Below are 15,163 nucleotides of genomic sequence, written 5' to 3' on the forward strand. Positions count from 1 at the left end.
TGCTACATTTCTACATGGGAATATGGTGTTAACATGACTACGAATAACTATCTGTTAATTTGTTACACACAGAAGCACACAAACAGATGGAAATACAGGGGTTGAGCACTGATGAGAAAGTGATCTATCACTTAACGGAATATGTTTACAGACTTGAGGCACTAATGGAAAATGATTGAAGAATGGGGGGTTATTCATGAAATTGCACACATAATGGATAGTGCACAGCACACACACACACACACACACACACACACACACACACACACACACACACACACACACACACACACACACACACACACACACACACACACACACACACACACACACACACACACACACACACCAACAAATGCACGGTACTTAAAACCAGATATTGCTCAGATACTCTTCTGCAGCCTTCTCTACCATTTTGTCTATGCCAAGCTTTCTGTCTGCCTCGGTCTCTCTTACACACACTGCATTTTAAATGTACACTTTCATTCTCTGCATCCTCTCGTAGGAGCACAGCATCACGGCATAAAGGACTATCCTGCATCTTAAAAACCAACAAGTGTGGCACAAAGCTTCCTGCAGTCAGTGAACACTCCAAATGTACCTTATAGATTTTACACTGATTTTAAAGGGGTAAAGGTTGTTGTTTTTCAGGACATATTTATCCTGCCTCTGACCTTTTTTCACTTAAGTTTCTGTTTCCTGAAATTTACATATCAGCAGCCAGTTACTCTCAGGGTGTGCCAAGGAGCAGTGCACCCTAGCTGGTTGCCAAGGAAACTTGCTGAAATTTTCAAATTGGCCAATGGGGCTTGTTAGTTAAAGCTTTTTGAAATTTTAAGCTTCCTCTACCACTATCGAGTCTGATGACACACTTCTCACTATACCTGCCCCATTTGTGTAGGAATGCCACAGTTCATTTAATTGATTCCATTTTTAAAAGGGAAATTCATTACTCGTTCAAACTTTCCATTTTACAAAGCAAACGTATTAATAATTTAAAAATGATGCTCCCGAATGCTACAGAATATTGGAAAAGGGCTTTGGGAACAAAAGACAAACTGGAAGACATAAAATATTCAGTCATTATACTGCTATTGTTTCTTTTGCTCATGTATTTGCCAAATACTTTACTGTGGTACAGCAACTTTAAACTTAATAGTGATGAGGCTCTTTTGCGTCACTATGTTTAGCTTTTCACTACTTCCATCCTGTGTATGTAATATTTATTAATGTATGTATGTTTTTAATATTGTCAATTTATGTAGAAACTAGGGCTGGACGACTATGGAAAAAATAATAATCACGATTGTTTTGATTGATATTGAAATCACGATTAATAAACACGATTATTCATTGATTTCAAAAAAGTATTTATTGAGCCACCAAAACTCAACTTTAAATTTAACTTTTAGGAAAAACAACCAGAAATAAATAGTAACAAGTAAAAAAGTAAAATAATAATATATTAAATAATATATCTAAATAATAATAAAAAATAATAGCAATACAAAAAAAAAACTTCCTACAATCTGAGGTTTTAACACCAGTGTTTTCACTTCAGGTTTCAGTGAATGAATAATAGCAATACCAATGTAAAAATAATGAATCAAAATAAAAATTACTTTGCAGTGGAAACATCTTTAGTGCAGAAACATCTTTAGTGCGACATTTAGTGCAACATTTATCGTAGAAAGCAGGCAGCGCAACTCTGCTGAAGTGTTTGCGTGATGGCAACACATACCGCTTGTCCAAAGTCTTGAAGCCTGGTTGCTAACTGTACTGATGGGGCACATGTCCTTAGCTAGCATGAATGTCGCAGCCTCCGTTTTCACTCGTGGGATCGGTGGGTCTTTTGCTCCTTCAATACTTTGTCATAGAACACTTTATGGCCGAACTTTAAATGGTTAAATACATTTGTCGCATTGCCCTGGGTTGCAGACACAACAGTGTGACAAACTTTGCAAACAATCTCCTTCTTCTCCTCATCCGATGATTTGAAGCGAAAATGTCTCCACCGAAGTTGTCCGACCTCTCTTTTCAACTAAAGGCTGCTTTTCTGCCATGTTGTCCATCACTCGTTCCACAATGATCCTTACACTCACTGCTGCAGCTGCAGGCGACACAGGTGCGTTTTTCGTTATTCTTCGATTACAGCGTTTTCATGATAGTTAGAAGCCAAAATCAAAATTGCGATCAAAGTTCGAATAATCGTCCAGCCTTAGTAGAAACTAGACTCTTGCTCAGAAAACTTGCTCTGAAATATTTTGTTTTACTTTTGGAGATTGCTTTCCTCATCTTTCATCCGACTTTTTCCACAATCACTTAATAATCCTGCTTTTCTTTAAAATAACAATAACAAGTCTTATTTTTTATTGTTTTGAACAGGTGATGAAACTATACCACTGAAAGTCATGTGGGAATGACTGCAATCATAAACTGAGAGGTCCAGCATGAGGAGCTACAATAAAATGTATTGTTTTATATATATATATATATATATATATATATATATATATATATATATATATACACACACACACACACACACACACACACACACACACACACACACACACACACCTTTGCCACGTCGATAATTGCACTTGGCCGTAAAACTTTATTTATTTATTATATCTTTTGTGAATCAGACCTTGAAGCGGAGCAGATAGCGGTAGCAATTGACGAGCAATTCCTGATGCTCATCTCACAAACTCACATGGTTGAGTTGCAGTGAAATGTCGACCCATGCAACGTTAATCGTGACACATTAACGCACAGATTTGATTGCTCAGCCATAACTCACACGGGTCACACGAACCACTTGAATCTCTGCCATAATTACTGAACAATTGCACACACAACTCTCCATGCAGATGTGCACACACGCCGGGCCGCTCTTCAGACTCCAGATATGAGTTTCATAGAAAAAATGCAAGTAGCATATCACACATGTGTTGTATGTATGAATACATTTTTGCCTGCACATAGTGACACAAACGCAAACACAGCTTAATTAAATATATTTAACAATTGTCAGAAGTGGAGGGTAGGTTCTTTCTTCTACTTCCCAACAGTCTCAGTCAGACACTTCAATGTCATCAATGTTTGTTGTGTGTGCTAGTGTGTGACTATGTCTGTGCACAAACACAGACACACTAGCACACACAACAAACATTGATTAACGTCCTCTTCTCCATTACTGTTGACATGCGAGACTGAACATGTCAGCAAGATCTACAGTTAACGTCAGTCACCGGGGAGTCATCACAAAGTTTATGAACTATCAGAAAGACACAGACATGCAAACCTGCAGTAATCGTTTAAGATGCTGAGAAAAAAACGCTGCATGTCACAATAAAAAACGGAAGAATTTATCTTTTACATTTTTCCTAAAAGTCCCAGAGTGGCTTATCAAGCTTTTCCATAAGGCGTGACTAATTACAACCTCCGAGTGCACAATGTGCATCCATGTGACCAAATCAAGTTACGATGAAGGAGCAGGCAGCTCGAGAGGGTATGAAAACATTATGTACATCATCTCTGGAAAGTTGTAGCACTGTGATACAATTTAAACAATGTGCCACCTTGAGAGAGGAGAACCTTCCTTCCAAATGTCCAAACATGTTTAGGATCCGCCCCACAATTTGAAAACCAAATGAGGACTAAGAGATGTAATTAGGTTCTTTGCAAAGCTGTAGGGTTCGAGCTTCATTCAAGCTTTTCGTATTTTACTTTGTTAAGGGCCACAATAAGCCAGATAAGAGAGACTCGTTTCACTATGATTACAACAGTAGAGACTGTTAAGGGAAATGCAGCAGAGCACTATATTAGTGCAGCTTATTGGAAGTGTGTAAATTGCCGGGGGGGTTTTAACCCCATTGGCAACAAGGCAGAGAGTACAGTATTACTGTATTGACTGCAAGGATCTTCGGAAGCTCTTACCATTCAATTCCACAGTAGAGTCAGACAGATTACATCTCATAAAATATTACTAAATTAGATGATTTCATCTCTTGGTGGGCCCATCAGCTGTCCAATGTCTAAAAAAAGAAATCTCATATTAAAATCTAGTGTCCTCACCTTTTTGGTTATAGAGATAATATTACAATGGTGAGAGTTGTTCCCCCTGCACAAACACAATGAATATCCAGGCCAGACTTTTAACAAAAGCTCAGTATGATTGGACTAATATTGGTGTCTCCATTCAATTCCCAGGTTCATCTCCGACTAGAAAGGGATGGGCAAAAAAAAAAAGCTTGAAAAGGAGAAGAAGTGAACAGAGAGAGGAAACAATTTAGAGATAACTCAAAAGGATTGTGGATCAATAAATCAATTACAGACTTGGATGAGAATTAGATATCCTCTAGTGAACATTAATTGGTTTATAATTTAATTTATTAGTATCCAAATGTACTTTCCCAAAAACAGCATTTATTCTCTGGTTTCCCAATCGCAGTTATTTCTCTTTTCCACAATGTAGGACTGTAAGTGACTGCACTCCAGCTTGTACCAGCATATTGGAGATGGGAATTGACCCTTTGCTCGTGCCCTCGAACGAAGACAGGCCAATCATAGCACCAGCTCTGATCAGCAGCAACTGACCCCTCAAATAGTCTGAAAACTGAGATATTCTCCATTTTCCGTTGTTGACTTTGAGTTAATCCTGGTTAAACGTTGAGCCTGTGGCACCTGTGATATAGTGATACTCATTACCCAGTAAGAATGAGATATAACTTTCTAAAACCTTAGCTTTCTATGTAAAAACCTGTGGAGCTAACATCAGCAGAGTAGTACAACATTAACTAACCTTAGCACTTCAATGCAATGTCAGCAACTAAGGGTATATTGAATGTATACACAGGCTGATTTTGATTTTGTGCCCACCTCGCCCTGTGTAGAGAACCTGGTGGAGAGATGGGAGAGGCATGAATGGCAAGTGAGATGAGAATAAGAGGAAGGGAGTCACACTGGGTCAAATCCCTCTCCAGCTATCTCCCCTCGTGGCCGTTGTGGGAAATGGAGGTAGGAAGCTTGCCACGTCTCGTGCCCCTGCTGCCACTGTGAATGAAGCTAAAAATAGCAACACCCCATGTGGGAGTCTTTCCTGAGAGATGCCGACCAATCACTGATCCAACATTGCATATGTCAATATGTGTGTGTGCGTGAGTTTATACGGGGGAACTGTCAAACCACTGTTGCGTGTAAGACTTGAGTCGGATGCAGAGAGGAGGACATGAAGTGTGGATGAGAAGAGAGAGGGAAGGGAAGCAAGAGAGAGAGAGAGAGAGAGAGAGAGAGAGAGAGAGAAAGAGAGTTGTGGGGGGGGGGGGGTGGGGGGTAGCAGAGTGGTTGCATCCATGATCATTATCATCAGTTCCCCCAATAGTTCAAGAGTAAGTGTACGTAGTTACGCTCCACTGATGAAGACCATACTGTATCAAAGAAGGGTGCCAGGAAATCATGTGCTGGTGTGACTAACTGAGAAGGTTCGTAGGACCAGTACTACCTGTGAAATAGATAGGCTTCAGCCCTGTAGCCAATTTGATATAATAAGTTATTAGTAAAAAAAATAGACAATGGGAGAACTCAACATTAATGACTGACCATTTTAATGTGGGAAAAATACAGCTGTTATCAAAACTGGAGAACATATCCGTAACTGAGGCCCTGAAGATCGCTTGACTAAAGGTTTACGATGCTGGCAACCAGACTGAGGAAACACCAGAGAATCAAAACAATGTATGCTCTGATCACACAAAAAACAATCTAAAGTGAATTATCTGCTGCATTGCACCACCGTGAATGAATGATCTGATGAAGCATAATGGGACAATCCTCAAAAACCACTTCTCAATGAACAACAGATCTGAAGACAGACCATTACATTCTCCCAGAGCAGGAACCAGACACTATCACAGCAGCAACAGGCACATAAATAATTTGATAACGAGAGAGTTAAGTAACTTACAGCATTGGATGTCTCTAGGACTGTCCACAACCAAAGAGCTGTCAGTTTGTTCTTTTAATTTGCTTAAAAACAATAGTATAAAAGCTATAAAAGCAATAAAAGGTTGTGCTTACATTTTTCAATGCAACATTTATTATCCGATCATGCCAGGACGCACTGTCAAGTCTGTACACTCCAAGATTGGATCTTGCTCGCATTGGGAGCCAATAAGCCAGACCACCTGCCAAGGTAGCATTTAGTTCAAGTCTCAGTGAGATGTTGACAGCATGTGAGAATCATCTTCCCCACATACTGGAGTTACACATTCGAGCAAGTGCAATGGACAGAGGGGGGAAAGGAGGGTAGGAACACAGCTGAGATCCGAGTCATGTCCAATTGCTGCTGCTTCAAAATGTTCCTTTGACTACAAAATATTATCCAATCACTTTTTTCTATGCTGTTTATAATGTTCTTTCCACCATTTAATCATCAACTGTATGTGACAAATACTTATGCTGCATTTAAACTTGGGGTGGGGGGATATGATTTTGTGTTGTTGTGGTTATATTAAAGTAATTTATGGTGCTGTTAGATTGCTAGTCCACCACGTTACTACAGGTGTGTGCAGGAGGTTTTGACCGCACTGAAAATGTTGTTTTTGAAATGGGAAATAAAACAATCTAAAGGGGAATAATTACATATATAATATTGATACATTTTTGGGCATTTTTGCTTCGCTAGTTGTGCGTGTGTGTTTGAGAGAGTGACAGAGAGAGGGGAATAGAAGGTTGACTGTTGAACACAATGTTCCTGTAAGTTATTAAGAATGATATTTCGAATGTTAATGTTATAAATAAACTTCAGACTCTTCAGTACAGCATGCCGCTGTGAAACTGACAGGGCAAATTAATTTTACACTTTCATATATTGTGTATTGAGTTTTGTCATTATGGCAAGAAAACTACTGCAGAAAGGTGAAAGTAATGATTAACAAGTACTCATGTTACTGTAATTGAGTAGCTTTTTTGTGTACTTTTTGTACGGTTTTGAGTATTTTTCAAAAAATGTTTCTTATGCTTTAGTCTTAACAGATGTAAAGTAATTGGTTACATTACAGTCGTTTTCATGCAGAAAACGAGCATTGCTGCTGCCTCGTTACATGTCGTGAGCTAACACGTAATTTCAGATCTCATTTAACAGTTTGAAACACCAGCTTTACACAACATGAATGAACCCATCTAGGCGGCACTCGAACAACTCCCGTCTTCTAGTGCAGGGTAAAATTACAATATTTGCCAGGTATAATGTGTCAGACGTTCTGCAACTAAAATGTACTACTAAATGCTTGTAATTAAAATATATATGTTCTATATTCTATGTAACTCTCTTCTTTTTGCAGTTTGTTATCTGAAATGAATAGGCCTACTCAGGAAACCTTGGCAAGATTTACTACAAAAAATCAACGTGGGGTGAGGAGCAACTTTTACATTGAGTACTCTTCAATTAAATTAATCTGAAACACAAAGTGTTAAGGTTTTTGCTTTCAAACATTTACAGTGACAATTCTAAACAAATTGTATTGATTAAAAATAATAGAGTATCAACCAATGAATCCATCAACTAAACAGGGCCAGCTCTACCAGCAATTTGAGTTTCCCTTGCTTGTGTGCTCAGTCACACTCCCACTCTCAATAAGACTAGTTGGGTAGTTGATAGCAAAAGGCCAACTAAACATCAATATCATTAAAATATTGTCATTCCTCTCCTCATACAGGAAACTTTACACATATACACATTACACAGATCATTTTATCCAAATTCCAGCATCCAGTGACTGTATGCCAGCAAGAGAGAGAAGGGCTTAGTAGATGCCAAGGCCAGCGTCCTGAATGGAAAATGAAGCATCCATGAGTGCATCAGTACTATTGCTCCTGAAAATAAACTGCTCAGAGATAAACTCAAACTAGTAGCAAATATGAAGAATTCTGGACATTATTTAGGGTTGACGAGGTACACTGGAAAGCCAAAACCCTACAGAAAGTGGTGGCAGATAACCAAAAAACGTAAAAAAAAAAATACCAGACTAAAGGATAGCCATAGTTGCAGTCTGTGCCAACATGCCGTTGAGGAAGTTGAGCACACAGCTCAAGGGTGTAAGATGCAAGCAGGAACTATATATATTGAACGAAATATGTAAGAAATGTAGGAAATTATGCACGTAATATCCACATAAGACGGAGTCATCCATTTGAGATGCCAAGCAGGGCTGCTGAGAATAATGGAGTTGATATCTGGGACTTGCACAGCCATCAACCAAATTGTTCTCCAAGCAGTAAACATACTGCACAGAACCCCCAAACGTATAAGTCTAAGAGTTGAGGCGGGTACATACTGGCCCAGATGGGAAAGGGGGGGTGGGGGGGTGGGTTATGTCTTTTTCATTTTCATTTTGTGAAATAATCAACATCCAACTGTTATACTTCTGACAGCAAATTACATTCTGAGAATAAATAAAGAGAGGAAATGCACTAACGCAACAAGACAGAGAGAGAGAGAGAGAGAGAGAGAGAGAGAGAGAGAGAGAGAGAGAGAGAGAGAGAGAGAGAGAGAGAATATGGATGGATACAGGTAGAGAGTAGTGGGGCAGACTATTTATGTCGGTGTCCCCCTCTCCGCTCTTAAGAGATGAATGACACCCATTAGCAGTATTGGGAAGCTGTCTCTTTTTTTTTTCAACCAATCCTAAAAATAGAGATTTGGTGGAGTTGGATATGATGACTGACAAATGATACCCATGATGCGAAAAAAAAAAAAAAAGCCCAATCAAATAATCTGCCCAAATCTGACTGAACAAATGGTGGTATCAACCGCTCATGCAGCTCTGTTGTCTCCTGGAGCCAAGACACAGTACTTTGTTAAAGTTGCACCAAGGACTCTTGTCTTTGATGTTACAATGGATTTGGCTCTTAATAATGTGCTACATCAACAAAGTCTATTTCATTTCTCCATAATTAATTTCCCGACGTGCCTAGTTACTGGAAGTGTTCTTGACAAATAGGAATTGACAGGACTTACAAACTAAAAGTCAGGCCTTTCTCAATGCCAAATCCAACTTTCCACCAACACTGTTAATTCCACTTCAACCCCTCAACAAACACGAAAAGAATACGTTTCACAAACTTTGTTTAATCTCCTTTAAATTGATATCTGACATTTTCACATCCAAGAATATGCAATATAAATTGTTAAGACTAATTAACTAACAAAAGTATTGGCAATCTGAGATGTGCAACTGAAAAAAAAGAAGTGTGACAATTAATTAATTTTAGACTTTAGGTCTCACTCTCCCACATGAAACGGTGCTCCTCCCTCCCTTCCTCTCCTGCTGAAAAGAAAAATGCTGCCCGGTGAGATCTTTGCATGGTGCCTCATTCTGCTGATCCAGGCTTGGAACACAGCAGGAGGTGTGTAATCCAAGTTCAGGCAGACTATTCTAGTGTAATCTCCTTCTCACTCAGAGTACACACAAGTCACTTTTGACTGTTCCATAAAAGATTCAAACTGTCAGAGTCTGGCCATCTGTCATCTGCCTCTATGTTTGCCTGTCAGACTTTCAGGCTCTATCTCTCTCCGTTTGTCCCTCCGTCTATCACTATTGTGCTAGTGTGTATACTGGACAAAATCTGTGTCCTTAAACTAATTACCTGTTAAGAATCTTCACATTACAGGTGAAATAAACATCAAGATGCATTGCTACAAGAAGAAACGGCAGGAGCTACTTAACATGAGATGCTGCAAGTCTCTGCTCCTATGTGACTGGATGGTTGGAGCAACATTAGCGCATAAAGGGAAATCTCTCGGTGATGGGATTAATAGAATAGTTTGTGTTCGAATGAGCATGTTTAAAGGACCATAGCAGTGTCACCACATGTCATTGTTCATCGACGACATCGGCCAGCTAGCTGACATAAAGCGCTATCATGTTTACAAAAATTGAAAACGTTTATCTCTCCACTTCCTGGTTACAAAGTCCAATCAGAGCCAGCCAGAGAACTTTTGGCCAATCGGATGCAGACAGGGGAAAATGTGTTCCTTGTGAAGAAAGTAAAAAGAGAGTGTGCTTGTTATTGAGGTCAGCGAACGCTGGAATGAGACTCTCTTGAACTTGATATTATAGCTCTGACCGGGCCACTTACGTAAACTGGACATTAACAACAAGTGCACCTTGAACCTTCTGGCTTCTGGCTTGGGAAGCAGACATGATTTTATATCAACATGCCCATTTTAATGGATTTTATTAGAGCAATACAGTAATTTGAGATAAAATAAACAACGCAGTGGTTTTCACAAGGTTGAATTACCTAAAGCCAGAGACTTAACTGTCTCGTAGAGTGTTTTTACACACTGTTTCCACATGAATGGCAGTGAGTGGCGGCTAATACAGGTAGACTGAGTTCTGCTAAAGTATACACTGCAGATACTGATGAACACAAAATGTGTTGAAGACAGGGAATATCTGCTTATGAGTGAAGTCACAATTAGACTGCTATGGTCCTTAAAGTGTGCATGCATACAGTACACCGTTATGTGTTGCATTATGAGCATGCTTTAATATCTGTGTGTGTGTGTGTGTGTGTGTGTGTGTGTGTGTGTGTGTGTGTGTATGCATGCATGCGTTTGTGTGAGCTCAACTGAAAACTGTTTTTGTACATAGACGCCGATTCTGCAGCACCATTAGGGAATTCTCTGCTTTCTTTTCAACCGCTCTCCTTTTATTTCCTGTCTTTATTCCTAGCCTGCAGTGCCGGGGCCTCACTAAGATACAATGGGTCATTTCAGCCAAGAAGCCGACAACAATGAGGTAATCAACAATAACTAACACAGAAACAGCCTCTTGCCTTTGCCATCAATGTCTGGGGAAAGAATGAAAAGGACACTCAAAGTAAGCCACCTCCAGAAAGCCAACTGACAAACTGAGCACAAGTATGCAGTGACGGGCTGTACAGGTTTAATCTATGTTGCTATATTAGCCGAGGATGTCTCCAGTGTATATGTAAGATCAGAAGAGTACAGAAGTGACACAATAGTAATGAAAGACCTCATGCTGTGCTGTCATATGGTATATTTCTAATAGTGTGATCTTAAGTGTGCTACTGATGGAGAGAGAGAGAGAGAGAGAGAGAGAGAGAGAGAGAGAGAGAGAGAGAGAGAGAGAGAGAGAGAGAGAGAGAGAGAGAGAGAGGGCATTAGAGATGTATTGAATTGAAAACACTTCACATTTCCTTCTACAGCCAATGGTGGGTTAAAGCGTTTCTTCATCTCTGCATTTACATGCTACTCAAAGCAAAGTCCCTTTCTGTTCAAGATTATTGAAACTTGTGATTTATGGACATTTTTTTTTGCTCAAACATGGCAGGATAGATGTTGCTGAATTCCTGATGAATTATAATTGCACAGCTTGAGAAATGGAAGAAGTGAACCTGTATAGGATCTGGACATTCACCCTATTCAATACCACCATCCGCAGCAAACAAATACAGGGTTCATTCTTCAGCATGGTTGGTGATGTTGTGAAGAGAAAAACACTGCATCCATGGCTGCAATACTACACAGAGACAGGATGCATCTTCAGGGAAACTCCTGTATGAAGATTGTATTAAGAAGAACAGAGGATCAGATCTCTTATTCTAGTCCCTTCTTGGCACAAAGCAACAATAGAGGGAGATAGAGGTTGAGTTAAAATTTCATAGTTCAGGTATAACTATCTTGATTCTTTACTTTGAGTCTTCCATTGGATATACAATGCTGCTTATAGCCTTCATTATTCCTTTGCTCTCTCTGCACCTCTCCCTCTCCCCTCCCTCCCTCTCCCACTCTCACCCTCAAGTGGCCAGTTGTCAAAGTCAGTTGAAGCCCAGTTAATGAAGGGGTAGATTTATTAGCAAGACATCAGTGGAATAGGCAGGGAGACGTGGAACCCCCGGAAACCGGCAAGCGGACACAGCCACTAAGTGTGCATACCAAAGAGATTCCACTAGAGAGAGGGAAAAGAGAGGGAAAACACGGATGGGATAAAGAAAGGCTGGTAAAGAAAGGCTGATAAAGAAAGATGGGAAAAAAAGATCAAACTTAGGATGTTTAAAAGAAATAAAGCAACCCAAAAAAAAAAAGCAGACAGAAGAGGGGTAGAAAGCACCCATTGAGAGGGGAAGGGGAGAGGCAGCTTCCCTCTCTTTTATCATCTCTCCAGCAGTGGCTACCAAACGAGCTCTTACCGTCTGTTGTAGGTCTGGGATTCCAATGCGGATGACCACGGTGTTGCCTGTCGGCTCCTCCATGGATGCTCTCGCACTGTGGCTCTGCTCTGCACCGGGACGGAAAGCCGGAACACTGGCAGGAACGGCAACACCGCTGTCCTCTTCCCGGGAGCTGCCGCTGTCAGTGCTGGCCCCCTGGCTGCCGTTCGCTGTGTGTGTGTGAGGGTGTGTGAGTGTGTGTAAGTGTGTGTGTGTGCGGGGCTGCTGCTGCTGCTGGTCCTGCCGTGGAGGGCTGGGTGGCTCATGTTTGCCGGCTGCCGGACGCAGAGGCATGCTCCGTGTTAGGGGCTCGGTCTATGTCTCTCTCTCTCTCTCCAGACACACACACACACACAAGCACGCGCTCACACACGCACGCACACACACACACACACACACACACACCGATGGCTCTCGCTCACACTACACGTACACACCGTTTGCAGCGTGCATCACTCGCCTGGGAGAGAAAAAGAGGGAGGGAGAGGCAGGGAGGGAGGGTGGCAGAGAGGGAATGGGCAAAGAGGAGGGGGTATTAGTAGATTACAGAGAGATGAGGGTAAAAACACAGAGAAACGATAAGTACCAGGGGAACTTATCGCATAGATAAGGCAAGATTTGAAGGATTTACATTCATAAAATGGTGCAAAATGATTTAACTCTAATCCGTTATTCGCACAATTGATAATCCAAATGCAATTAGTAAAAGAGGAGGCACATTATGTCTTTAAATAGAACAAAATAAAACCACAACAGAATACAAAAAGCAGAATGAAGTGAGAGGATAACAGATCTTTAGTACTAATGTAAGTGTGTTGAATAGTGTTTAACAGCAGCACTATTACCTACTTAATGTGACAGCAAACAATAACAACACACAGTTAGGTATTGCACGTGTTTTAATAAGCCAGATATGACACTCAGATATGAGTGTTAATAGTGTGACATTGTTGCTGTCACACACCGTTGCTCTTAGCTGTGGTGGACACTACGGTGACGTCAGGACAGCATGGGCAAATGTTTGTGCAGATCAATGATAGGCAGGATTTGGCCTTCATGCTTCACTTTATTTATCTGTGTGTGTGTGTGTGTGTGTGTGTGTGTGTGTGTGTGTGTGTGGGGGAGGGGGGGGGGGGGTCGCTGATCAAATGGTTACCAGGTTAACATAGTGACACATAGGCAGAGAAAGCTGGCATTAAAGAGGACGAGGTTTTCTTGGGAGTTATTCTCTTTGAGGCTCATTCTCAAACGGGTGCTGTTTTCATTTACTGTTACGTCACGCGAAGCTCTGAGACTTGGACTATGATTAAGGGATAAACAAATAATGTCAAGCCGACCTTGATTGTCATCTGTGTGTTATGAAACAGGTGTTGCAAAATTGCAACATGCAATCGATTTCATAAAATGCGACTCATTTTTTTTTTAACAAAAGAAGAGGGTTTTTGACCATCCAGCTGAACTGGCCTATTGAGTTCATGCTGTCATATTAAATTCAAATCAAAGTAACATTTGAAAAGGTTATCACACGGGATTGGTACGTTAGCGCTGTGTGGTGTGAAAGATAAATACTTTAGGGCTTGACTATTGCCAGTTTCAAAGCCCACCATTTCAATAAGAAAGCTTGTCGCGCAAAGAAATGTGCCATGAAACACTTGGCCTGTAAATTATTAATTCTGATCTTAAGTCAGTGCTGTGTTTCATTGTATTCTCAGGACCGTCATTGTTCAAGTTGACCCAACAGCTCCAAAGACAGCTTATTGAGGCCATAATAACTATTTTCTTATTGGGTGGGGTTTAAAACCAGCATTTCAGGGACTAAACAAGTGATGAACGGTCACTTTGAAGCATCTGTTGTACAAGATAATCTGAGCACTTGAGTGGATGCTCGATGCATTGTATGGACACACGCATGTACACAAACACACAAGAGACTCACAGAAAAAAAATACAGACTGCAGGATTATTTACACACATTAATCAGATGTTAACATTATCTGTTGTGTCCCTTTTGCATGGGTGATTGACAATGAATAGGTCCTCACAAGTTACACAACTCACATATTCTCATATTTGTGTTTTGCAAAGTTAAGAGGTTGAAATGTCATGTTAATCAGCCATCCAGATGATATGGCAACAGCTGGCCAAGAGAAGACGTGGAAGCTGCTGATGTCAGAACACGGCAAAACTAATGAAAAATAGCTCATCTGGCTTTATGCTATGAGATAACCAATATTATTGTATAAAATGAAACAGGCTCGACACTCCAGTTCAAAGTCAGATATTTAGTAGATACGCACCAATCCATCAGCGGGTGACCGGAACTGTCCAATCAATCGGCTCACTCAAAGCACCAGCTACACCCTGAGCTGGTGCTCATAACAACAAAGGAAGAACCTATCACAACTGGCATATAAATGTCCTTTCTTCTGTAAATATCAGTCAATCGTAAGGAAGTATGGAGGTTTAAGACTTTTTTGTATAAATAAATAAATAATTAAAGATAGATAATAAATAGTTGACTCAGTATAGAATTACATGTAAATTGTAAATTGTATTCATTGTTCAAAATGTATGGACACAAAATTGAATTTTCAAAAATATTTTTGTATGGTGTTAATTATAGTTCTTAGAAAGTAAGATGATGGCCAAAAAGGGAACCAGCCAATTGATGCATCTCTTATATTTACTTCTCATTGTTGAATTCACCCAGTGGAAGGTGAGGTGAAGTAAGTCAGCCTCTGCAATATAGATGCTTGCATGAGCGCTCTGCCAGTGTTGGACACTCTACATTACATAATCCCATTAGCATTGGAGAAAGAGCATGGCAGGTAGCCCTAATACATTAGAGGATTTAGCAGATCACTCTGCTGCAATTCAGCTTGCCACTTCAGCCTGCCAGGTCTTTAGGGCAAGGAAAATT

General features: G+C 40.4%; 1 protein-coding gene across 1 annotated transcript in view; it reads right to left on the reverse strand.

Moving 5' to 3' along the window:
• Positions 1–12,692, reverse strand: part of shank3a (SH3 and multiple ankyrin repeat domains 3a) — a 135,576-nt gene extending 122,884 nt beyond the window's left edge. The window contains 2 exon segments of the mRNA XM_084016673.1: positions 12,223–12,607; positions 12,645–12,692. Coding sequence (XP_083872799.1) covers positions 12,223–12,537 — 315 coding nt within the window. The 5' untranslated portion in view covers positions 12,538–12,607; positions 12,645–12,692.
• Between the last annotated feature and the right edge of the window lie 2,471 nt (positions 12,693–15,163).

This window comes from Eutrigla gurnardus (genome assembly GCF_963514095.1).
Source record: "Eutrigla gurnardus genome assembly, chromosome: 9".
Classification (NCBI taxonomy): Eukaryota; Metazoa; Chordata; class Actinopteri; order Perciformes; family Triglidae; genus Eutrigla; species Eutrigla gurnardus.